This window comes from Cryptomeria japonica, chromosome 8 (genome assembly GCF_030272615.1).
Source record: "Cryptomeria japonica chromosome 8, Sugi_1.0, whole genome shotgun sequence".
Lineage (NCBI taxonomy): Eukaryota > Viridiplantae > Streptophyta > Pinopsida > Cupressales > Cupressaceae > Cryptomeria > Cryptomeria japonica.
Genome location: NC_081412.1, coordinates 738,313,791 through 738,339,224, shown reverse-complemented (window position 1 = coordinate 738,339,224; position 25,434 = coordinate 738,313,791). Strand labels below are relative to the sequence as shown.

Here is a 25,434-nt window from a genome sequence, read left to right as displayed (position 1 = left end):
TACAATTAATCCTAGTTCATCATATGGATTAAATTATACCTATTTGTTCATATATTTTTATTTGGATTTAACTATATTTACGAGGGTGTGTTAAAGCACTCGATTGTTTTTAATGTTCATTTATTTTTCCTTAAATTTAATAAATTAGAGAGACTAATCATGTATGAAAAGAAGTTGGCAACCTACTTATTTTGAAGACCTACCAATTTTAAAAAAATAGACTGTCACAAACCCATTCAGATCTTCATTAACCACAAGATTTATCTACCCTAATATTTTTAATTAGGGTTTGTTTGGCATGCTGAACATCAAAATTGACAACATAAATTATTACTAAGAAATATGATCCTTGTATTTGAGTTTTTCAATTTTGTTAGTTGTGGTTTCTCTTAACCTGAAGATTTAACTGCATTATGATTTCAAATAATAGTTTATAGATCATTAAAATTGTGAAACTAAAATTATCAAGAAGATATCATCTTTGTATTGAATTTTTCAATTTTGTTGCTTAAAGTTGTTTAATGATCAAATTTATTTATTTTATTTGTTTTGAACAGAAAATCCATTGAAATCCAAACGGTAAAAATTAACCATTTACCATTTAAATCCAAGCAATATAAATTAGCTTTAAAATAAAAGGAGGTTTTTTTTACAATCTGCCTCTAACCATTCTTTTCCAAATACATACTACTACAAGTTTCTCTGAGAAGGAGAGATTATTTCATTCACCAAAACCATGAATTTATCATCCTACTGTAACAACATTCAAATCTTCTTACACAGAAGTTGAAAATAAGCCTCCAGTAATAACTTTGAAAAAGAAGTTGCATCAAGCAGAAAATTGTATATAATTATCAGATGGGAAACATTAATTACCTATTTGCATCAGAAAAGTAATATATATTATGATGCCGTCTGTAAACCATTTAGGACAGTAGCATGTTTCGGTCTTTATTTGTCTACTCGTAGGAGTTGCACAAGGAAGATCGGATGGTCTTATCTGCACACTGTTGGCAGGCTCAGGCTAAAGCTACTTCAGCAGAGACCTAGCTAATTTTGTTACATTTTCTTCTGTAAACCCATATTTCTCAAATACATCTAGGTAAGCTCCACTAGCTCCGAAGTCTTCCACGGCTAGTATAAGCCCCTTGGAGCCCACATAGGCTCTCCACCCTAATGGAGAACCAGCCTCAACACTCAGTCTCTTGTCCACATTTGGAGGAAGTATGGTGTCTTTGTATGTTTCAGGTTGTTTGTCAAACAATTCCCAGCAGACCAAAGAGACCACTCTTACTTTTCTTCCTTCTTCTCTGAGCTTCTTTGCAGCACCCTCACAAAGGCATAGCTCTGATCCAGTTCCAATCAAGATAATCTCTGGTTCATCATTGTCGCAATTATCACTTATGACATATCCTCCCTTTTCAACACCTTCAGATGCTGTCCATGCCAAGTTTGCAGCAAGTTTTTGCCTTGATAATGCAATGACAGATGGTCCATCTCTCCGATTGATTGCTACTTTATAAGCACCTGCTGTTTCATTGCCATCTGCAGGCCTCAAAACTAGTAAATTCGGCACAGCTCGAAAACCTGCAAGTTGTTCAACTGGTTGGTGTGTTGGGCCATCTTCTCCTAGGCCAATTGAATCATGTGTTAAAATGTACACCACTCCAGCATGGCTCAAGCCCCCAAGCCGCATTGAATTCTTCATGTAGTCTGAAAATATGAGGAAGGTTGCTGCAAATGGGATCAATCCACTACCATGTAAGGCAATCCCATTTGAGATTCCTGCCATGGCATGTTCTCTAACACCAAAATGGATGTTCCGGCCCCATGGGGTTTTTGGCTTGAAATCTTCAAATTCCTTTAAGATGACCTTGTTTGAGCTTGCAAGATCTGCACTTCCTCCTATTAGACCAGGAATGGATTTGGCAATTCGATTCAAACACTTATCAGAATATCCACGGGTTGCATCCACTGGATCAGATTCTGACCATATCTGCAATCATCAAAAGACCACTTTCATAGGTTATATGACCCAAGAAAATACAAAAGAACTTGCTAAACTTTCTCAGATTTATATTTCTTGTAGATCTCTGCATGCAGTCCTATGTTGGACTCGCAGGCATTCCATCCCATCTGGAGATTGAAATCATAAATATTTGATTGCAATTGCTAGATGATATCCCTCTAGACTGAACTCTTTAGCAACGTTTTCTAGCAACACTAGAATGTATTATTTTTGTAACATTTGGTAGCAATACTACACTAAACTCTATTGTAACATTACCAGGAACATTTGAATGCATTATTTGTGAAGGAAAAGTAAAAGTTTGGCTTCAGTATTTACCGGTAGAGCTGATTCCCAGTCATGAGGAATTCTACCCTGAAGAAGAGTTGTCAACTCCTCTGCTTCACTAGGATATTTCTGTTTGTATTTCTCAAATATTGCATTCCATTCTTTCTCTAATTTTTTTCCATATTCTGCTTGCTTCTGCATTTCTCTGCATCACCATGAAAATTATAATCTAAAAGATTAAAAAGTCATGTAAAACATAAAGAAAATAAAAATAGCATTCAAAGGGGTATGCGTAAGAGATTTTACCTGCTTGGGTATAAAGAGGAACGACTAAAAAAAGTGGTCTCTCTCTCTCACAAATTACTGTACAGTAAGGAGCAATTAAAAGATTAATCCAATTTTTTCTCTATCAAGTATAAGATTGGGGAATTGTTCTTGCATATTTGGCACGAGTGTCTCTCTCAAGTATCATCTTAATTGAGCATCTCTTTCAACTTGGTAGATTAGAGGAAAGAGAGTGCAATTCAAGTTACAGTTAAAATCCTTTCCAAGAAAGCCTACTATTTTTTCTCCTAATTCAGACGATATTATATAAGTTCGATTACAAGAGTTCAAAAAACAGTCTTCTCATAAAAAACACTTTGACGCTATAATGAAATTACTTGCACAAGGGAAAAGCATAATATGAATAAGATGCAAATAATTGAGAATACTTAATAATAATTGGCCATTTGAGGGGTCAAACCTCCAAAAGTCTTCAATAAGAATAGAATTCACAATACTATGATAGTAAACTAATTGATACCTCCTATATATACCATACTTATGCTATGGAAATCACCTAGGTCTACCTAGCTATTTATATTAAATAGCATTCAAAGGGGTATGCATAAGAGATTTTACCTGCTTAAGTATAAAGAGGAACTACTCGAAAAATATGCTCTCTCTCTCTCACACACACACAAATTACCGTATGGTATGAAGCAATTAAAAGATCAATCCAATTTTTTCTTTATTAATTATAAGATTGGAGAATTGTTCTTGCATATTTGGCATGAATGTCTCTCTCTTGAGTATCATCTTAATTGAGCATCTCTTTCAATTTGCTAGATTGGAGGAAAAAGTATGCACTTCAAGTTACGGTTAAAATCCTTTCCAAGAAAGCCTACTATTTTTCCTCTTAATTCAGGCGATATTACATCTACATCTACAAAATTGAAATTAAACTCATCTTAAATTTTGGCCATAATATAAGTTCAATTGCAAGAGTTCAGAAAATACTCTTTGACACTATAATGAAATTACTTGCACAAGGGAAGAATATGATGAGAATAAGATGCAAATAATTGACAATACTTGATAATAATAGGCCATTTCAAGGGGTCAAACCTCCAAAAGTCTTCAATAAGAATAGAATTCACAATATTATGATTGTAAACTAGCCAATACCTTCTATATATACCATACATATGCTATGGAGATCACCTGGGTCAGCCTAACTACCTATATTAAATCATAGAAATGATCATTAACTTAGTAAACTATAAAATGGAATTCACAATATGATGATTATAAACTAACCAATACTTATGCTATGGAGACACTTAAAGTAAATCTAACTACATGGATTAATCTATAGAAATGATCATATAAATTAATTAAAAATTATGCTAATTGAAAACCGGGTAACAAAATCTTGATGCACACTATATGTGAAAAGCATAGCATTTTTCTTATGCTTAAAACAAACATTATCCTCAATGTTGATGATCCCTAGATGCTTCTACAAGAATGCTTCATCTTTTCATGTTGCATCTTCACTTCCTAGATTCTTCCATTTGATAAGATACTCTATAATCATCCTCATCTACAACCTGCTAGTGCACGTGTAGAGGATTCTTCAAGTTCCAAAGTTATTTTTCCCTCTTCATGAGCTCCAATAAATCTCTTTGTGTTGGAAAAGCATATCATTTCCCTTATGCTTAAAACCAACATTATCCTCATTGTTGATGATCCCTAGATGCTTCTACAAGAATACTTCATCTTTTCATGTTGCATCTTGTAATGTCCCCTCTTGGAATCTCCCTAATTTAAGCCCAGGTTGGTGTGATCAGGTTACTGCCTAAAGTTTTTCCTTTTATCTTTCTTTATTCAGTCTGGTCTTCTTAGATATTTCTCCTTTTTAAGATCTTGTAATCTGCTTATAGTAATCACTAACTGCTGTTAATATGAGAAGTTCTGCTGCTGTTTTATCTGCTATGCCCTAGGAATTGTATTCATGCCTTTCCTTTATATCTCTCAATGTGAGGGAGGCGTCACATCTCTTCATCATGTATGCCCTTTGGCAAGGGACACACCCTTTCTCACCATTCACACCCTTTGAAAGAGTGGAACCCTTCATTATTCCTGCCCCTGGAAAGGGACACAACCTTTCACAATCGGATCTGCCCCTCCTATTTAAATTAGATCTGCACTTCTCATTGCCAAATAATCCTCCCTCAAATGAGATTCTTTTCTCCTTTTTATATCTCATGTTTGAGGGAGTCACAACTTTTCCTTACATGCCTTTTGACCTTTCATTAACTTAATTAAATTTTAATTATATGTAGTTATATTCTTTTATATTTTTATTTTAATTTTATTATTATTATTTATTATTAAATTCTATCCCAGAGTGGGGGCATTACGCATCTTCACTTGCTAGATTCTTCCATTCGATAAGATACTCTATAATCATCCTCATCTACAACCTCCTATTGCATGTGTAGAGGATTCTTCAAGTTCCAAAGTTATTTTTCCCTCTTCATGAGCTCCAATAAATCTCTTTGTGTTGGAATTCTATGTCTAATGGCCACCTTCAAGCAAGAAATGTGGAAGATTGGATGAAATTTTTGTTGACCTAGAGTCCTAGGTAACTCTAGTTTGTAAGCTACACTACCAACCTTTCGTAGTACCTAATAAGGGCCATAATACTTGGGTAAAAGATTCTTATCCTTTTTTTTTCAATGATATTTTCTTATATGGTTGTAATCACGCAATGACCTAATATACAGTCTCAAAAATTCTTTCACTGCGGTGTTAATTAACTTGAACACCTTGTTGCTTCACTCTATTCTGTGCCATTGCCAAATTCTATTTGAGCCTAGAGAGTACCTCTTGTTAGTGATGAATGTGTTTTTCCACTACTTTGGCCTTTGAGTGTACCCTCAAAGAAGAGGTGATGGTAATTATATAGTGCAAAAACTGGTGACAATTTGGATGACCACTTTGACCTTTTAGTGTACCAACATTCAATAATGGTAACCATTTCACCCATCTCTCATGTTTATCTAAATCAAAACAATGGAGATAATCCTCCAAGTACTTGTTGACCACCTCAATTCGTCTTTCTAATTAGGGATGATATGATTAGCTACAATTGATGTGTGCTAAAAGATGAGAATAAATCTTTCCAAAACTTACTTGTAAATATAAGATCACAATCACTTACTATGATTTTGGCATCATTTTGCAGTCCCATTTAACTTCTATTAGTGATCATAAAAATTATTGATATAGTACTTTAGCTTCTTATATTAATGCTTCTGATATGATTGAATAGCCACATGTGAAAAAAACCACTATCTTTGGACACATATATGAAGGTTACTTTCTTTGATTACAAAAGAAATAATAAATGTTTTACTTATAAGGGTCAAAAGTACATCTACAAAAGACAAAATCTAAACTATAGAGACACACAAGCCTATATTTATAGAAAAATATAAAAATATCCAACCCACAATAAATATTTTCCCCCACAATTTTGAATGAAATCTAATAATAGTGAGAGGAAGGGCCTAGTTGTAAGCTGAAAGGTAAAATAATGGAAATGAGAAAGGTGGCAGCCTTGAATACCTTTGTTGGTGACTAGTGTACCTTGAACTCAATGAAGAGTGCATGGCTAGTGAGTTAACTTCTTACTGTAGTCTGTACACAATTCATCACCAATAAGTTGGTTGTCAAGCTGTGGCTGGTACAGGGGAATTAATTGCTAGACATGAATGCTGAATGGTACTTTTTGGCTAAATTTAAAATGTATCAGCATGATCTGGTCCAACATGTATCTCTACAATGGAGATGCCTTTAGTAGATTTGAGGAAGATGCAGATGCAAAAGTTTACTCATGTTCCTTGTGGGCCATCGGATGCGATCCACTATGCCAAGATCGGCTGGCTAATGCAACTTTGAGGAAAAATTATTCTACTTTTTTTAAGTCCCAAGAGCATGCCACATGGCACTCATTAAGGATTCCCATGAAAAAAAACATAGAAAAAGGAACCAAAGGTGGGCCTTGTCACTAATAAGTGCACTTAGGACAAAGAAGAAAATTGGGCGGGGGCCTGCAAAAATTATGTGAAACAATGGTGGGGGTTCACACCAAAAACTTTCTTTGCAATATTTCAGATTCTTGTGCATCATATTAGATGAAGGATTATGTGGAACAATCAGATGTGCACACTAAATAAACCTTGAAACTTTATATATTCCTTGCACATACCTCAAAACTACAAAATTTCTAATGAAAGAACAGTCTACCTAAATTGCATGCCATGTTGAACAACAATTTAGGCAAGACATAGGAAATCTACCACATGCACTGAAGAATTCACTACATTTTCCTTATGCTTTTGTCCCTTTGGGGTGAGAGGTGGAAAATGATGAGTTTTATATTGATGGCCAAGGCTAGATTTCCACAAACACTTAGGTACCCTCAATCTAGCCATTGGAATGCATAGAAAGCACGGATCGAACTTATCATTATGAACCATGTAGGATACACTCTTTGATATCATGAGTCCAAGGCCACCTCTGCATACACTTCAAGGTCTACCCTTAGATTTACCCTCATTTCCACCTTTTTCCTCCCCTCAATAAAGGAACTAGTTGTCAAAATAAAGAAGCTCATTGGGAGCCTATTAAATTGGCCCCTCTCTCTTTGGGGTGTAAACAAGCTCAATTTTGTTGGGGCACTAAGAAGGAAGCAGAGCCTATAGGTTTAGCGGAGTTCCTCATTGCAATCTAGGGAAATTCTATGCTGCATTCTCACTTCAAATGGGTAAGGAACATGAATATTAGGGCTGAAGCAGCAACTCTTGTGGAACATTTGAAACCAAATTGGAGTTTTGGGTGTGAGAAATTGGTTGCAGAGTGTGCTGATGTTGATTGATTTTGGATCTTATTGGTGCTTAAAATGTTTCATTCGAGAGGTGGTGAATTTCCCTTGCAATTTGAGGTTGGAACTTAGTTGCATTGATTTTAAGAAGGGAACATGGTGGTCAAGTGTCTTGAAGATTAGGAGATTGAGTAACCTATTCTTAAGGTGCTTCTTTTACCCCTAGAATAGGAGGGGATTGAAAGTTTGAACTTAAAAGAGGCACTTAACTTTCTTGAAAACTCTTTTTCACTTCATATAAAATGGACTTTTTTCAGAAAGTGTTGATTATTTCACTTCTTGCTTGTGCATCTATGCTCCTCCGTAATGGCCTTTTCAATGTCTATTTTATCCACTCCTGTTTCTCTGCATTTAAATGAAGCATATTAAATTTGGTATTTGCTTCACTAATTGATTTTTTCCTTCGGTTCTTTGTTTCAGAATGTTATGCTTAGAATGCACGTAGGTGGAATGGACAGTAGTCTTTCTGTTCCAATTGTTAGTGAGATCTGTGCAAAATTCAAGCTGCATGATGGGCATGTCCTGGACCACGTGAGAATAGTTTTGGAGGATGAAATTTTGCCCTCCCATCAGATGAAGGAAATGCTCAACAAGAAATTTGATGTTTGGTTGGGTCTTAGCCTCGTTTCATTTCTAGTTCTTATGATTTATGTTTGTCCTTTGTTTTGATTGTATGTCCCATTTTATAAGCTGTTTTTTGTAATTACTCTTGCTCACTTGCTGGTTCTCTTAGTTTTAATTGTGTCAGGAAACTAATGCTAACCATTCTTTTTAGAAAGGCTTTTATTAGCTGGTTGGTTGTAATTGTTCTAGGAACTGTTAATGATTTTCTCGGTTTAGCTTTATACTGCAGGTCTGATTGTAATTTCGCAATGCTTTAGTAACTTTACTTTGTGTGGGGTTCATAGTAGAGCTCTAATTAATAGACCCCCCCAAAAAAAAACTTGAAAAAGAATTCCAAATTTATGCACATTCAAATAATCATGCAAAATTTTATGTCCTTAAAAATCCATTTTACTGATTCCAAGTTAGATTACTCCAATTTCCTAAGCTGTGATGTCAGCTTCTGCACTTCAACTGCAGTCTTTAACTTAGGTTCTTTCAAATAGTAGTTTACGGATTCCAAATTAAGTTACTTAACTTTTGTGTGTTGTGATTTCAGTTTTCTACACTTTAAGTTCAATCATGAAGCTCAGCATTTTGTTAGTTTTATTGGCTGCCACTGTGGTCTTGAGGGCACTATCATGAGTTATTATCCACCAAAAAAAGTTTAAATGAACATTTTATATATATTTTGTAAAGATTTTTTGAATTAAGGAGGCAGCAGTCACTCTACTTAACCTTTCATTGCCAATGAATTCTATGTCATTTTTGGAAAGTGATAGAAATCATACCTGTATACCATTGGAATAACATAAAATTGTTTTCTATCTTCCCAATACACTTGTTTCCTCATTTTCTCAACATCTTCATCATCAAATGTTCCATGATGAGCTTTGGATGTTCCCTCCTTCTTGGACAACCTTCCAATGAGAGTTTTGACCTGCTTAAGAAGGTTCATTATTACTAAACTATTCATTTTTTAAATGCTGTCAATACATGTTTGATTAGTACTGAATTATATTCTTTCAGAAATTGACTACCATAGATAGAAATTATTGAATAACAAGCCCAATTTATTTCTGGACTGCTAGCTTGAACAACATTGCACATCAAATTTTTTAAAAATTCCATCCGTAACATCTAGATATGTCTTTATATTACCTTAATGAATGTAGGCTTTTCAGTTTCAGTGAAAGCAGCAAGAAGTGCTCTACGAAAGGAATCCATGTCTTCATGTATGTTATCAACTGCAATAGTATTCCAGCCAAGAGCTCTAAATCGGCCACAAATGTCTTCAGAAAATGCAAGACTAGCATCTCCATCAATTGTAACATGGTTATCATCATATATTATTGTGAGCTTATTAAGTTTCCAGTGTCCCGCCAGTGAAGCTGCCTCATTTGATATTCCCTCCATTGCACATCCATCACCCATAATGCAATACCTGGAGATATATAGTGACATTTCTTTCAGAAACTGGGAAGAATATTTTACAACAATCTCAAAAGACTGTACATCGTACTCTCTATTAAATGCACAAAGCATAGAAAAGGAGATAACATGTTTATAATATTTTAAATATTTTGAAAACCATAAAAATTCTGATGCATGTGGAAGACCTGAAGATTTCTCCCTACTATTATAATTTATGTCTAAAAGATGATGAAAACATCATCCTGCTAACAATCTAGAACAGTTTGAAATTTGTGTTCTTGAATTCTAATGTGATCATTCATCTTTCAAATGAACAAAGATTCTTACGTCCGGTGATCAACAACCATTGTATCGGGCTTGTTAAAACGTGCTGCTAGATGTTTCTCTGCAAGTGCAAAACCCACTGCATTTGCAACTCCTTGGCCCAGTGGACCTATTTCAATTTTCAACAGAACATGTGTAAGGTTTCCAACATGTTTTTCCTATGAGAAGGTTTTTGAAATATATTAATAGTAAGTTTGCCAATGTGAATTGAAACAGAAAGCAACTAAAAGAAAACCACTAATATGTAAGCTTTTTGATTTTAATTGAGATGTATGAACAAGCTTTCAAAGTATTATATGCCAATTGTATTCAGCACTAAGGACATGAGAGTACCAGTGGTAGCCTCAACACCAGCAGTTATTTCATTCTCTGGATGACCAGGTGTTCGGCCACCTAACTTGCATAATCTTTTTAAATCTTCTATCTGCAAATCATAAAAAAAATAATATTAAATTATTAAACTGTACAATGACCAGAAGAATCAAATGGGGTTGGATACAAAACAACATTAAAAGAGATCAACACATCTTCAAAATTAAGATAAAAATGATTATACTACAGAAAATGCACTTCAAAAATAAATTTCAAGTTGGGGAGAAGCATAAAGTAAAAATGCAAAAAAAAGAAAAAGTCAATATAAGGGAGTCAAATATTTGGAAGACTTCACCAGAAACTCTTTCTTTTAGTTTTTAAGCATCGTTACCCAAAAATGACTTGCTGCTCATAGATGTTTCGTTTCATTTTTCATTAGAGATTTCCTTGTTAATATTCAGTAAAGATTAATAACAGTTCTATTTTGAACAATATTTTTGGATAAACTGATTTTGTCTTGAGCTGAGCTTTTGAATAGCCTATACAGAAAATGGAACAAAGTAATGGCTACTCTTAGCAATGAAGTGAGTCACTTTTGAGAACAAAAGGCCACCTTGGCCAAAAATTACAATTTCATTGAAGTTGCACAAAAATACATATCAATTATGCAAAATAGAAAACATCTAATGTTTGAATATGTTTCAATTAACTTAAATCAGATGCAAAATCGTTTTCTTCTTCAGCACAGTTCCTATGAACATACAATGGCTGGAGAAGTACTAGACCCATGGAGTTGATGAAACAGCTATCAAGAGAACAAGCAAAAAACACAAACCTTGAAAAACATGATAATTTACTTTTTCCCCTAGAAATGCACCTTATATTACATCAAAAACATGTTAATTTGTTTTTGCCAAGAAATGCATCAAATGTTAAGTAGAAGAACATAATAATCATAGCAGATTACTAATTTGATTAGCAGAGAAACTAACATCTAAGATTGTGTCCCACAACATAGAGATTCAACTTATCTACAACAAAAAGCAGTCTTCGCTTCTAACAATGTAGTGAAGCCATTCAAAAAGGTCCTTGATTCCCCTAAATTGAACAGACTTCCAAGAAAATTGCCATGAAAAGTGGCCGTAAATCTTGTTCTCCACACCAAAACAATGGAAAATATAGAGCTGTATCCTAAAAATAACCAGGTTCTTGGCATGTAGAAGGCAAGAAACAACAAAATTGCAGTGAATGGACAGGTTCAAGGCCTTAAATCTTGTTCTCCACATCAAAACAAAGGAATTTTCAGCAAAAGTGCAATGATCAGTGACTTGTTTGACAAATTGTCTCTTCCAAATAGCCCTGTTTTAGGACAAATCTGATAGGACAGAAATGTTCATGGAGATTATTGGGAATATAAACACAGTTTCATATATCCTTGATGGAGATACAACTCCTCTTACAGTGGAAGCATCCAATCTGAAATGTAAACCCTTCAAAATGGACAAATAACAGTCCTAATTAACCCTCTAGGTCTCCAAAATTGAGTTTTTGAGAAATAATACCCTCGAACGTGCCAAAATGGTAAAAACCTACTTTAACCAGTATATCAGGTTGAAACATACTTAAAAATCCAATTTCATCAGTTGGGGAGGTATTTAAGCCCCAAAACTTCAAATTCCTCCTTAAATCCTAAGTAGGGTTCTGACAGGGCAGCGAAGGTATATAATTGATTTATGAGTTAATTTTTTATTTCAATACCTCTAACCAAGTGCATTAGGTCTGTATTTATCCTTGAAATATTCAGATACCAATTGGAGTTCTTAAAATTCCGTACAACACCTGAAATTCAAAGTTTATCAGTCAAAATAGTACCAAAGAACACACTTTTACAGCCCTGTTTTGAAGGAATGACTGAAATCCTCTGATTTAATGATTGAAATTAATCCATTTCATGTGGATAACGACACCAAACTAACTAATAATGCTTCATAATACACAAGTATAGTAGAAAACAATGCTTCAAATCTCATCTATTTACAAAAATGGAGGTCTAAAACCCTTGTTAACACCCTACCAGCATACCATAGACATATCATAAACATGGCTCCATAGAATGGTATTAGAGCGTGATCTTGGCATCTAGAAGGAAAAAGGGAATTTTTTTCTGGAATTTTGTTGGGCTAATCAAGAACATAGAACTTGCTAAATTTTTTGGGAGGATTTTTTAGGAATGTTAGTTCCAGGTATAACATCTTATTTTATTTTTATTTGTGTAAGTTATTGTCAAATATATTTAAAAGCATGGTGATGGGACCATAGACAAGAGGCCAATGCAAGAATTCTTACACATAAAGAAAAACTCCTAACACAGAGGATATAGATTCAAGGTTAGAATGAAGTGGAACTTCATATTTAATGTGTTCTTTAGAAAATAAAATATACAGCAGTTTGAAGAATGTATAGACAATATGTATTTTGAAATCAAAGGAGGAGTGGCTGGCTTTTTAGGTCTGAAATAAGAGAACAATGGGAAAGGGAAATGTCACAATTCCAAGAATCTATCTAGAAGATATCCTTCTTATAAACAATGGAGCAACGCCATAACCCACTCTCTTTACAATTCTTTGAGAAATCTAGGTGGATTGATTGAACAAGGAAACTTAATCCAAATGCCAACATTCACTTTGGATCTCAGAACCCATTGCCAAGGTTGGATATGCATAAGTTTGATGGAAAGGATCCATTTAGTTGGATAAATCAAATGGATATTTTTTAATGTAAAACAAATTTAAAGTGGGAAGAGGGTGACAATTTCCTACTTGATTTAGCAATTGATAAATTCATTTGGCACTAAAGACCATGTGCTTAATAAAAGAAAAAGGCTATCACTTGGTTAGTTTTACAAAAGAGCTATAGTTGCAGTATAACAATTGTGTATCAAAGAACTTCTTCAGTTAGCTAGCCAAACTATGGAAAACAAGATTAGTCAAGGATTATATTTAGCAATTCCAAAACCTATACTTGCAAGTAGAAATGTTATAGAGAACTTGAATGACTTGTTTTACGATGGGCTCAAGAATCCCCAAAATGAGGTACACATGCTTAATCCTTCCATATCCAAGTCTTTTACCCTTGCATGTAGGGCAAATGAAAGTTTGTAGCTTATGGAAGATGGGGATTCAATGGAACAAGAGAGGATATTTTCAGCACAACCACCCTTCAACCCACTAGATTGAGTCCTCAAAAAATTGAAAAAAAGGAGATAAAGGGTTATGTTTAAACTACAATAGCAAATATAGTTGAGGACATAAATGTGCTAAAAAGAAATTGTTATACATTGAAGGGCATAGTGAGCAAGAAGAAAATGAAGAACAAATATTAGAGGTCAGAAATGAGCCAAATGAGTAATGAGGAGATACTCAACCAAATATTTCCTATCATGCGATTTCAAGAATTAGCACCCCAGAAAATCTCAAGGTAGTGGGTTTCTTGAAGAAAGAGAGGTAACAATATAGATAGACATAGCAAGCACTCACAAATTTATCAACAAAAATTTATCCACTTGCCTAAATTGGTTTATCTATCTAACTCTAGAATTTTAGGTCATGATTGCAAATGTGGGTACTATTAATTGTTCAAGGAAATGCCATAGCTTTAACTTTCCATGGAATATTATTGACTAGATTGCCCAATGTTTCTTATCTCCATGGTTGTAGTAGACATTGTTTTAGGAGTCCATTAGATTACTGCATTGGGTAAAATCGAGATGAACTTCCAAGAACTATTCGTGTGTTTCTACTTAGAGGCAGGATGGTTGAACTGAGAGGGTTGCAAGAAAAGGCTCCACAAATTGTAAGTTCTCATCAAATGTAAAAGACTCTTAAAAAGGGGGCAAACAGATTGGTGGCCCAATTATTTTCATTAGAAGCCTATAAGTGAAAGGTTCCTACATTGCTAGAATTGCTCGTAGTTGTGAATAATCACTTAGTAGTGTTTGGAGATATGAAAAAAAGGTTTCATCCAAAAAGAGATAATGACCATGCTATCCAATTAGTACTTGGGAGTGAACCACCCAACATTAGGGAATACATGTACCCAAATAAATAGAAAAGAAACATCAAGAAGATGGCATAAGAGATGCTAGAGGCAAATATTATTAGGCTTAGTCAAAGTGCTTACTCCTCTCTAGTAGAATGGTATGGAAGAAAGATGAAACCTAGCAGACATGTCTTGATTATAGAGAGCTCAACAAATACACCATAAAAGATAAGTTTCCAATCCCAATAATTGATGATTTGTTAGATAAGCTTAAAGGTGCTATTTATTTTACCAAACTTGATTTTCATTCTAGTTATTATCAAATCAGAATTAAAGATGGGGATATACATAAGCTTTTTGAACACATGACGGCCACCATTAATATCTTCAGACCATTTATGTGAAAAATTATTTTGATATTTTTTGATGATATCATAATATATAACAAAACTTGGGAGGAATACTTGTAGTGTGAAAATCAAGTTTTGGAAATTATTGTATAGCATTAGACTTGTGCTAAGCCATCAAAGTGTGTTTTTGGAGTTAAAAATGGAGTACTTGGGTCATATTGTTTCACATGAAGGAATCAAAGTGGAGTCTCACAAGATCATAGGTATAGTAAAATGGAAAGTGCCTAGGATCCTCAAAAATCTAATAGTTTCTTAGGGCTTTCTAGTTACTATTGCTAATTTGTAAAAATAATAATATATGTTATCATAGCAGCACCTCTCATAGCTTTTTTAAAAAATGATTCCTTGCAATAGAATGTGGTTGCACCAAGACATTTGAGAAGATAAAGGAAGACATGTGCACAATTCCAATTTTAGCTACCCTAGATTTTTCTGAAATCTTCATTGCGGAATGTGATGCTTTTAGGCATGGCATAGAAGCAGTTCTCATGTAGTTTAACAATGGAGAACTTATCTAATGTGAATAAATTTAAGGTAAATACAATCAAGGTAGTCCCAAATACTTCTTAGAACAAAGGTTGTCATCTAAAAAACAACAAAAAAGGGTCACAAAGATGTTGGGATATGACTTTGAGATCATATATAAGAAAATAAAGGATAATATTGTGGTTGATGCTCTATTGTAATGCCCCCACCTAAAATTTAGAGCTCAAAATTAAAACTTGTGCCCAATTATTCCCATGGTTGTTGGGAGGTTGATGAATGCTGATCATAAAATGCAAGTACATGTTGGGTGGCGGCAGATCCTTTTGATATTAATATTGCATCCGATTCATTGTTTTAGCATGCTGTGCCAATTCACAATTCAATGATTAATATTAAGGAGAATACCAGAAAGATCATGGAATTTGTTCATACGCTTACATCTATTATCATTTATTTCCATAAAAAGGTATTAGTTGATAATTAGCCAGAATTAATTTATAGTCTCAATAAAAAAAAGTCGACGGGCATATGACTGGTTATGACTAAGAAAAGAAAGGTATATAAGGAAATCCAAGTAAGGAGACGGCATCAATTGGTGATGATATTTTATATTATTATTTTTACTTGTAGAATACAAATCAAGTTTCAACAGCTTGAGAATAAAACCCCTCTAGGCCCAAAATTGAGGATAACACCCCTTAATTCCTATTAGTGGATGGGAACCCCTAATTTAGGCAGACATTAGAGATATTTTCATTGGTATTTTATTAAAGGTAAATCCCTAGAAACTAAAGGATAAGTTCTATATTTTATAAAATATACTCTAAATATTAAGTATAAATTATTTAATAAATTATTGAGTTGCACTTTCTAAGTTAAATTGATACTTATAATTCATTCCGCAACTATTATTGAGTTAGGGTTTATTATATTTAAAGAAATCAAGGAAATTTTGAAGGGGAACATTACATCTATTTAGAAAGGATAAGCCCACAAGTCACTTTTGTATGCCGTTTCCATATTGTAGGTAGATTGGGTGGCTAAGGCACAAGAAGAGTAGAAGGAGGACATGGATACTCAAAGCTCTTATCGAAAAACACCAATAGAGTGCAAGTGTGTCAGAAAAATTTGCATGGAAAGAAACTATGTAGAAACGCAACCCTTAATTTAGGGTTTGACAGAACTACATGCTTCTCCAATAGGTGTGCACTTGGGATTCTTTAAATCTTATTATATAATTAAGCAAGATTTCTTTTGGGAATTTGTAACAAAATGCATGATATGCTAAAAAAATAAAGGGGAGATAATTTAGATTTCAAATATTTTGCAACTCTTATCTATTCCAAGCCAAAGGTGGGAAGAGGTATCCATGGATATCATCACAAGTTTACCTAGGCCTTATGGAAAAAAAATCCATCATAGTTGTTGTGGATCAACTCACTAAATGCACATTTTTGTGCTTTGTCACAGCTATTTGTAGCAAGAATTATATCAACAAATTTTATGGATACCATTCACAAATTGCATGGGACTCCAAAAATCATAATAAGTGATTTGATTCTATAGATACAAGTAATTTCTGGACAAACTTATTCTCATGTTTGAATACTCAACTTGCTTATAGCTTGTCATAATATAGCATTGGAGAAAACTTTAAGAAAGGGAAATCATTTATAGCATAAGCTGTGAATCCTCAATTTCAATAAAATAAAACAAAACACATGTTTTTGATATATTAAGCAGCAAAACAAGGGTGCTGACCCTTTTAAAACAGACAGCCCATAGGCAGCATAAACAGGCTATTAACAGCAAATTAACAGCACCCATCGTAGAGTCTTGTCAAATTCAGCCAATACATTAAATCAAGGTATGTGAAATATATATATTTGGCTACTGTACTGAATTTTTTTTTCAATTCTGAAACTAATAATTAGAATGGTAAAAAATTGGTAATTTGCATAGGAAGATGGCTGCAACTCATTCTAGCCCCACACGGCAGACAGAAAAAATGTTGCTTTGCAAGTTGAGGGCTTATGCCTAACCCATTCAATAACCAAAAGCTCTTAATGTAGCTGTTAGTACTTGGTTTGAAAGCTCTATTTTAGAATTCTGTATATTCCTTATTACAAATTTGAAATTCTCTCATTAATTTCATCACATGTTCAGTTAATTTTCAATTTTTCTTCGCACACATAGACTTATTATAAACACATCTCATGCTCTTTTCTGTAAGAAAAATGGCATTGTAATTTATACTTATTTTTGTTGAAAGAACAATTTTGAGTTGGTAATTAAAGGCTTAAGTATCTCAGTGGTAGAACACTTAACCTCCTTGGCTGCTCTACCACTAAACTACTAGCTATCTTTAGTCCTGAATGTAGATTGCTTCCCACTCCACTTCAAGTTACATTTCAGTGTTGGGGTCTGCTAACCTGGCATTCATGACCTGTTTTTTTTTCAGAGTTCTACCAGTAAACTACTATCTATATCGGGAATGTAGAATGTTTCCACAGCCCCTTTAAGCCACTTTCTGTATTCGGGACATTTCTGAGTTCAGGGCTCGTAGCCTGGCTCATACCATGTCGACTACTTTAAAACTCGAATTTAGGACGTTCTACAGGCTTCTGGGTGGCTCTACCATCTGCTACTAATACTAACCTGCTTTACTCAGAGAACTAACCATACTTCGGCATGTGGATTGCTTCCAAGAAAAACAGGAGGGGAGACGTTAAAAATAGTAGTTGATCCACCTATAACTAACATTTTTAATAAAAAATATTTAAACAAACAGTACAAAAATGAACATAGGTCAGGTTTTAGATTGCAGAGGGCTTACCTGAACAGACTCAAACCCAGCAAGGTGTAGACAGATGTACTGAAGAAGGCACCCATGTCCTGCACTGAGAACAAAGCGATCCCTGTTGAACCAGCTTGGATTCGCAGGATTATACTTCATAACATGCCTGTATAACAAGTACCCAACCTCTGCCATCCCCAGAGGTAATCCAGGGTGCCCTGCCTTAGCATTCTGTATTGTATCCACCACCAGCATTCTTATGTTATCCACACATCTCCTGTCTATAAGCTTCTGAACATAATCCAAATGTTTCTCATCCAAATCGTCAGAGCCCAAACAAGTTTTCAATTCTTGCTTCCAGGACTCCAAGTAGTTTTTATCCCCATCTTTGACAACAGAGGCAGGATGCTCTGTTTCTATGTTGTTACTTATCCTTATGACATTTGCACCATTTCTCCTGTAACAATTTTTTCCTTGAATTTTGCCCCAACGGAATAGCACTGCTTTTCTTTGCCGAAATCCAATGTAATATTGAGAATCAAAATTCACATGGTATACCCTGGAATGAACTGATCTTCTGTTCAAGTGCATTGGACTTACTAGTCCATGATTAATTGATCCTGTGGTAGCCATTTTGCTATGTTGATACAGACAAGCCTCAGCTACTGCAAATTAATACTCAGCACTAGATACAGAATCAGACACAGCAGATAGAGAAGAACAGTACTATGAAAAAAAGAAAACAGGAAGCACAGATATTAACCTTCAGCAAAATGCCGCAGAACATATAGAGGAAAACCCACAGTAAAGCTGTTCCAAATAATTCAGCAAATATCTCCAAAAATCAGGGAAACCCACTTTACAGAATCTGTATCTCACCCAATCTAATCAACATGAGTTCATATTTTCAGCCTAAAGGCATCAGCTAGTAATCTACAGATACACACAACTGCCATTAATAGAATTAATAAACTTCCCCCAATTTGATTTCCTACACAAACACTTCTAATTCCTCAATGAGTGACGCGTCATGTATTCCTTTGTGTGTATTAAATTCAACTATCAGTGAATCTTAAAACTCATAAAACAAAAATATTTTTTTGAAATCAACTCGTGTCGATTCTAAGAAGTCATAATCGAAACGGAAAACAGAGAGCTGAAATTGGTGTATATACAAACAGTAGGACGCGTATATATTACATTCGAGTTCGAATTGAAAAGACCATCTTGTGTGTCAGGTGCTCTGTGTTTGGAGATGAACACCTGCACAGGAATTGAGTGCAAGGTGGCGGCTAAAATATCATAGTTTTTATTTCCAACTTCTTGATAGCATATGCCCACAATTCAACTTGTTTGAAAACCTTTTCAATCTTAAGACGTTCCATTCACATAATCTCTGAGCATAAACTAGCATACTCATATTTGAAATGGGGAAATTATTTTATTTATTTATAAATTCATTTAAAAAATTATTATATTACTATATTTATATTTTAAAAATATATGTAAAATATGTCGAAAGATGTGAATCTAGTAGGAGACAAGTGGCGAGGGTTTTATTTTGTTTGTAGTAATAAAATAACACCTCCACAAAAGCTGAAACATGGCATATTTCCTGCATTTACCAGTCATTTGCATGTCAAAATCTAACAAAATAGAAAGTTTTTTATTATTAATATTAAATCATTATTATATTATGATATTATAATTAATAAACTAGAAGTGATAAATATGATGTCAATGATAATGAAGAAACATAAATATGTTGAAATTAAATGCTTTGAATTGTAAATAGTAAATTTAACTTTTTTAATTGTAAATAATTAGTTTTGGGTTTGATTTGGATTATGTTTTTGGTAGATATTTTAAAGTAATTTGTTATTGTTGTAAAAAAATTATAATTTGTTAGTTTAATGGATAAGAGACTATAAAATTATTGTTTTTATGTGGTGATCACTTTTGTAAATTTAAAAAGGATCATATTATTGTTTTTAAATGTGAGTTTGAATTTAGGATTATTCATGAACTTGACTTCTTATAAATTAAAGTAGTTTATTCTTTGATCTTCACATAAACCAATTTATTTTGTACATGACATGAATAATTACTCTTTTATATCAAACCCCTTTATGGACGTCGAGCCAATAAATTTAGAATAAGATCAAGGACAACAAGCAATTATGTAGTATATGTTATGATGTTGATGTAGTGGTGATATCATTAGATATATTTTTTAGGCTCATGATGTGTGCTAGGTGTCCGATTCATTTGTTCACTAGATGTTCTAAGTGAATCGGGGTTTTTTCATTGAATATGATTGCAATGTCCATCCATATATTATCTCTTGCCTTACCCTAATGCTTCTATGATTGGATTAAGGGTTATACTGAGTTGATTGATATGCTATAATTGCATGATGGATATTTGCCTTGCTAGGTTAAATGGCCTCATTGGTCATTATATACTTTTTTGATAACTATTTCAATTCATGTGTGTTGATATATGTTCAAAATGAATTAGGGTTTATCTTTAAATATGACTATAATGCCCACCCATCTTTTAATTAGTTCCCTATCTTGATGTTTCTATGATTAGGTTAAAGGTTATATTGAGTTGATTATGATATGATATAATTGTAGGATGAATATATGCCTTGCTAGATTGTATGCTACCATTGGTCATTGTATACTACTTCAACTATTATCTCTATTGTCAGATTTGATGAGCTTCACCTTGAGAGTGCAAGATATATATATATATATATATATATATATATATATATATATATATATATATATATAAGAAAGATACAAGACAAAGAAAAAATATAATTTATACTTAAATGTTATATTTTATGTATATATCTTGATGAAAAAACAAGTAAGGCAAGACCCAAGGAATTAGCATGTTTAAGGCCATGTTTTTTTTCTAGCTTAATGTAAGAAAAAACATGTACATGTTTTGCTTGTTTACCATAACACATATGTGTTATATAACACATGAGCGTTTTTTTTCTCATAAAAGAATGCATGTGTTTTTTATTTGAATAACGTGTACACGTTCTTAATTCAAATAACATGCGCACTCTTTGCCTTGTACTTAGCTTTGGATGACAAGCCTTAGCCTTGGGAGCTTCATTTCCCTCATTTTATGTGTTTTCTTTTTCCAATATGGTTTCTCAACTTCATTGTCATCAGGTTTACACATTATCAAGTGGGTATTTGTAAAATTACCACCATAATTTCACACGTCTTCTGAGCTTTAGATTTCAACAACATTAACATATTAATTTTTAATTTATTTTACCAATGTCTCCAAAGTTCTCAAAGACATATGTGTACAATTTTTTTAATAAATTTTGAAATACTTGTCCAATTTGAAACAAATTATATATTATTGTTTTACACTTAATTTTTTTATTATTATTATTTTGGTGCAAGTTATGTGACATGCACAAATAGGCACCTAATTTTCAAGATCCATCCACTTCAATTTTTTTTTTTTTTAAACTCAACAAAATATTACAAAAGAATACACAACTTCCTCTACTCACTCTTAACTATCTTTCTACCATGATGCACACACCAGACACTATGTTATGTTTTGCTGAAAAAAATAGGAACACTTTTGTGCGCGTGAAATAATAGACCCCCTTAATATTATCCATTTAAAAAAAAATTAGTGATTTGGAAACTAGATTCAGAGTACTACAATTCTTGTTCTTTTGGTATCTTCAAAATTTTGAGTGGACAAGTCTCAAATTGCTTCTCCAAGTTCAGGTTTAGCTAATTTTAGAAAAAATGTGGCCACTTATACCCCCCTTTTTATTCACCATCTTGGTGCACCTACCCTAGAGTGTATTGAAGTTTATGAGCAAATTTCAAGAAGCCTTGAGAAGATTTGTGGAGGTGGATGAAATTTAATTCAAGAAGATCAAACAATTAACTTTATTCTTTTGGAGGTTGGTGCCTAGTCTTAAAAGAGATTGGTGTCTCTTGCTGCATTGTTTCTCAGTTGTCGGGATTGGTATATCTGGTGGGCTGGTGCCTACAAATATTGTAAGACATTATTAATATAAAAGCAATATTTTGTCATGGTTTTGTCCTACAAGGGTTTCCACATAAATCATGTGTTCTTCTTGTTCATATATCTTGTATTTGTGCTTGATTAAGTTTTTGAAGTATTGCTATGATGATTAATTAATTTTTGAGAAGCAAAAGTTTATTATTATACTAATTCACTCCCCATCTCAATATAATTATGTTTTCAATTTGTATCAAAGTAAGTTCATTTGAAGATATAGACTAATCGCTTGGAGGTACTAATATGCCTAACTAGTGTTGATCTTGCTCTTCATAGCTCATATGGTGTCTTTGTAGTACTAGGTTTGATTAGAGCTATGTTCTAAATATATATTGTTGTCTAAATGGTTTCTCTCCAATCCATTTTTTGATATTTTTTCTTGACTTAACATGGGTTTGGTCATCTCCTAAATAGTTTGGTTCTTTATTTTTGCTAATCCATTTTGCTAAGGAATCCTAGGAGCAAAATATTGTCTCTAGATCCCATGCATCTCATAGAAATATTCATATCTATCTGAAGTAAATTCTAATTGTTTTTCTTGTTTCATTCTCTACCATTTCTTTGAATGCTTTAAACTTTATTTAAAGGCTATTGTTTTTTAATTTTAGGATAGTAATCCAAGTCATTCTAAAATAATCATCAATAAGAATCATAAAATATCTATCACCTTGTGGACTCTTTATCCTAATTGGTCTGCACATATTTGTACAAATCAGATCCAATGGCTCTGTAGTGGTATACTCCTTTGTCAAAAATTTGGTCTCGGTCTGCTTCCCTTCATGACATGGTTTGCAGACAGAAGATGGGGGATTTTTGATCTTTGATATGTCTCTTACCATTCCTTTTGAACTAATCCTTACAAGATCATCAAAAATTATATGACCCAACCTTCTATGCCAAAGAAAACTCTCTTCTCTTTGAATTCCAAAATAATTCTACCCATTAACTTCATTGAGGTGGTGCATATCACTATCAACCTTGTTTCCTTCTGCAATTAATTCTATGACATAAGTCTTCTTGATTACAAAACCCTTATCATTAAATGAGATATTATAACCTTTATTAGACATTTGACTCACACTTAAAATATTATGTTTCAAACCTTCTATGTATATAGGACATCATGAGTCCTTGTCTTTCCACCATCAAAGCTTAAAGTACCATTATCGGTAATTTTGGCAACAAAATGATTACCAAGTGTCACTCATCCTCCATCAAGCCTCTTGAAATGGATAAATTTATGAGCTTGTATCTGGTCATGTGACAAGTGAGCAACCACTATCGATGATCCATATATTTTTTTCACTTTTGAGCATGACATGTAGTCTGAGCCACCAAGGATATTCTTGATCTTAGTCCTTCTAGTTTCTTCTTCCAAACCTTCTCTATTTCATTCATCTATTTTTTTTGAGCTATTTACTTTGTAATATGAATTAGGATGAATTACAAAATTGTTCCTACAATTTATTGCAATATGCCCAAAATTGTTGTATTGATGACAAATAACATTGCAATCAAATAAAGGTTCAAAAGCATTTTTGTTAAAGTTTTTTTCCTTTATCACTAGGATCCTCCTACAATTCACTATCTTATGACCAAACTAATTGCAATTAAAATAATAGCCAGATATGGAATGATTGAACTTGATTTTGTATGCTTCTCATTTTGAACCTTGTTTTTTGGATCTCCTATTTTGTTTGTGTACTTGAATGAAGTCATCATCTTCCTTGAGACACTTTTTTATATTTCTTTGAAATCTCTTACTTATCTATGGATCTAGTTAGAACCAACCTTGATCTGTGCAATTCAACATTTCCTTGAGTTCATATGTTCAATTAACTAACGCACAATTTATAGAATTCAATATCTATGAAGTTTCACTTGATCAAATGAGATCTAAATATATGCTACTTGATTTATCTAGAAAGAGTATAATATCTAACCACCACTCATCCAATGATATTTGTATACGGTGAAATGGATACAACAATAATAATGTTGGAAGACTAAATGGATTCAACCACAAAAACCCTAGCCTAATAACAACAAAGATCCACCATAACATATGAAGATTACCTAAGACAATGCAAATCAAATGAAATCACAAAGATTATACCATCACATGTCCAATAGGGTTTGAATCTCCATTCTTCCTATCTCCATTGATCTTGCTTGATATATTTGCTCTCAGATTTTATGTATGCACAAGAGCTCAACAAAGAACAGAATGTGGTTGCAAGTAGAATCTCATATGCCAAGTAGTAGTTAGCTTGATTCATTAGCTAGGTAGTTAGGGTTTAATAATGAAGGAAGCATCTCCTTATATAGAAGACACAATATGAAATGGAGGGATAAGATTGAGAGGTGTAAAAGGAGGTCGGCTATGATTAGAGGGTAGGTAAAGAAAATAATAAAATAATGAAAGGGGTAGGTAGTGTAGGAATTAAGAGATGAATGACATGTGTCATGGGTAGAAAAGGCTAATGAATTAATTAAATAAATAAAGATTCATTTAATTAATAAAAGAATAGGGATCAATTAAATAAATAAAATATTTATTTAATTTAGGAAAAGGATAATTTAAATAAATAAATGTATTTATTTAAATGAGAAATAAGGCTAGCAGAGGATAAATGAATTAATTAAATAAATAAAGATTTATTTAATTAATAGATGAATTAGGCTAAAATAATTAAATAAATAAATTTAATTAGACTGGACAATTTTAGGTGTCTACATTTTGCCCCTCTTTGAGACAATGCAGCTTGTTGCGTTGTTTCAAAGAAGATAATATGAACTGATACAAAGTTGCCCCAAGATGGAAATGATATGCCCCCTCGAGAGATTGGATGAATATGTTTGGAAAGATCACAGACAATCTCTCGATAAGAAAGACGGGATAGAATGGACTGACCGGATAAGATAGAGTCACGAGATAATGAAGACTGACTCGGGAAATGAGGGCTAGGGTAGTCTATAAAATAGACCACGAGGGGAGTACATCCTCATTGTCATCCACACATCTAAGAGATCAGAGTGCTGAGAGAAAAAAGAGCAGCAACAGTCAACAACGATGGCTTTGGTTCACAGATTCAACCGCGTTCGCCGATTCCAGAGGCTAGCAGAGGCAGAAGAGCCAGTAAGTACCACAAAACCTCCTTGTACTTTGTTGCATTTATTGTTGTTGTATATGGTGAAAATGGATAACAATAATAACAATATTGAAAGGCTAAATAGATTCAACCACAAAACTCTAGCCTAACAATCAACAAAGATCCACCATAACATATGAAGATTACCTAAGACAATGCAAATCACAAGAAATCACAAAGATTATACCATCACATGTCCAATAGGGTTTTGATCTCCATTCTTCCTATCTCCATTGATCTTGCTTGATATATTTGCTCTCAGATTTTATATGCACAAGAGCTCA

At 33.4% G+C, this 25,434-nt stretch overlaps 1 protein-coding gene across 1 annotated transcript; it reads right to left on the bottom strand.

Annotated features, from left to right (window-relative positions):
• Positions 1–600: 600 nt before the first annotated feature.
• On the bottom strand, positions 601–19,102 carry LOC131061456 (transketolase, chloroplastic). The gene is made up of 8 exons (XM_057995152.2): positions 18,679–19,102; positions 17,955–18,580; positions 10,206–10,296; positions 9,876–9,981; positions 9,276–9,558; positions 8,906–9,054; positions 2,348–2,501; positions 601–1,996 (listed from the first exon to the last, which is right to left on the bottom strand). Exons 2-8 carry the CDS (start codon positions 18,546–18,548, stop codon positions 1,031–1,033), a joined length of 2,343 nt encoding a protein of 780 aa, XP_057851135.2. The 5' UTR covers positions 18,549–18,580; positions 18,679–19,102; the 3' UTR covers positions 601–1,030.
• Positions 19,103–25,434: the final 6,332 nt, after the last annotated feature.

Excerpts from the sequence above, each read along its gene's own strand:
- LOC131061456 (XM_057995152.2), bottom strand. The coding sequence starts at position 18,548 with ATGGCTACCACAGGATCAATTAATCATGGACTAGTAAGTCCAATGCAC. Across the intron at positions 10,297-17,954 it reads CTGGGTTTGAGTCTGTTCAG|ATAGAAGATTTAAAAAGATT; the intron begins GTAAGCCCTCTG and ends TATGATTTGCAG. Across the intron at positions 9,559-9,875 it reads ATGGTTGTTGATCACCGGAC|GTATTGCATTATGGGTGATG; the intron begins GTAAGAATCTTT and ends ATATATCTCCAG.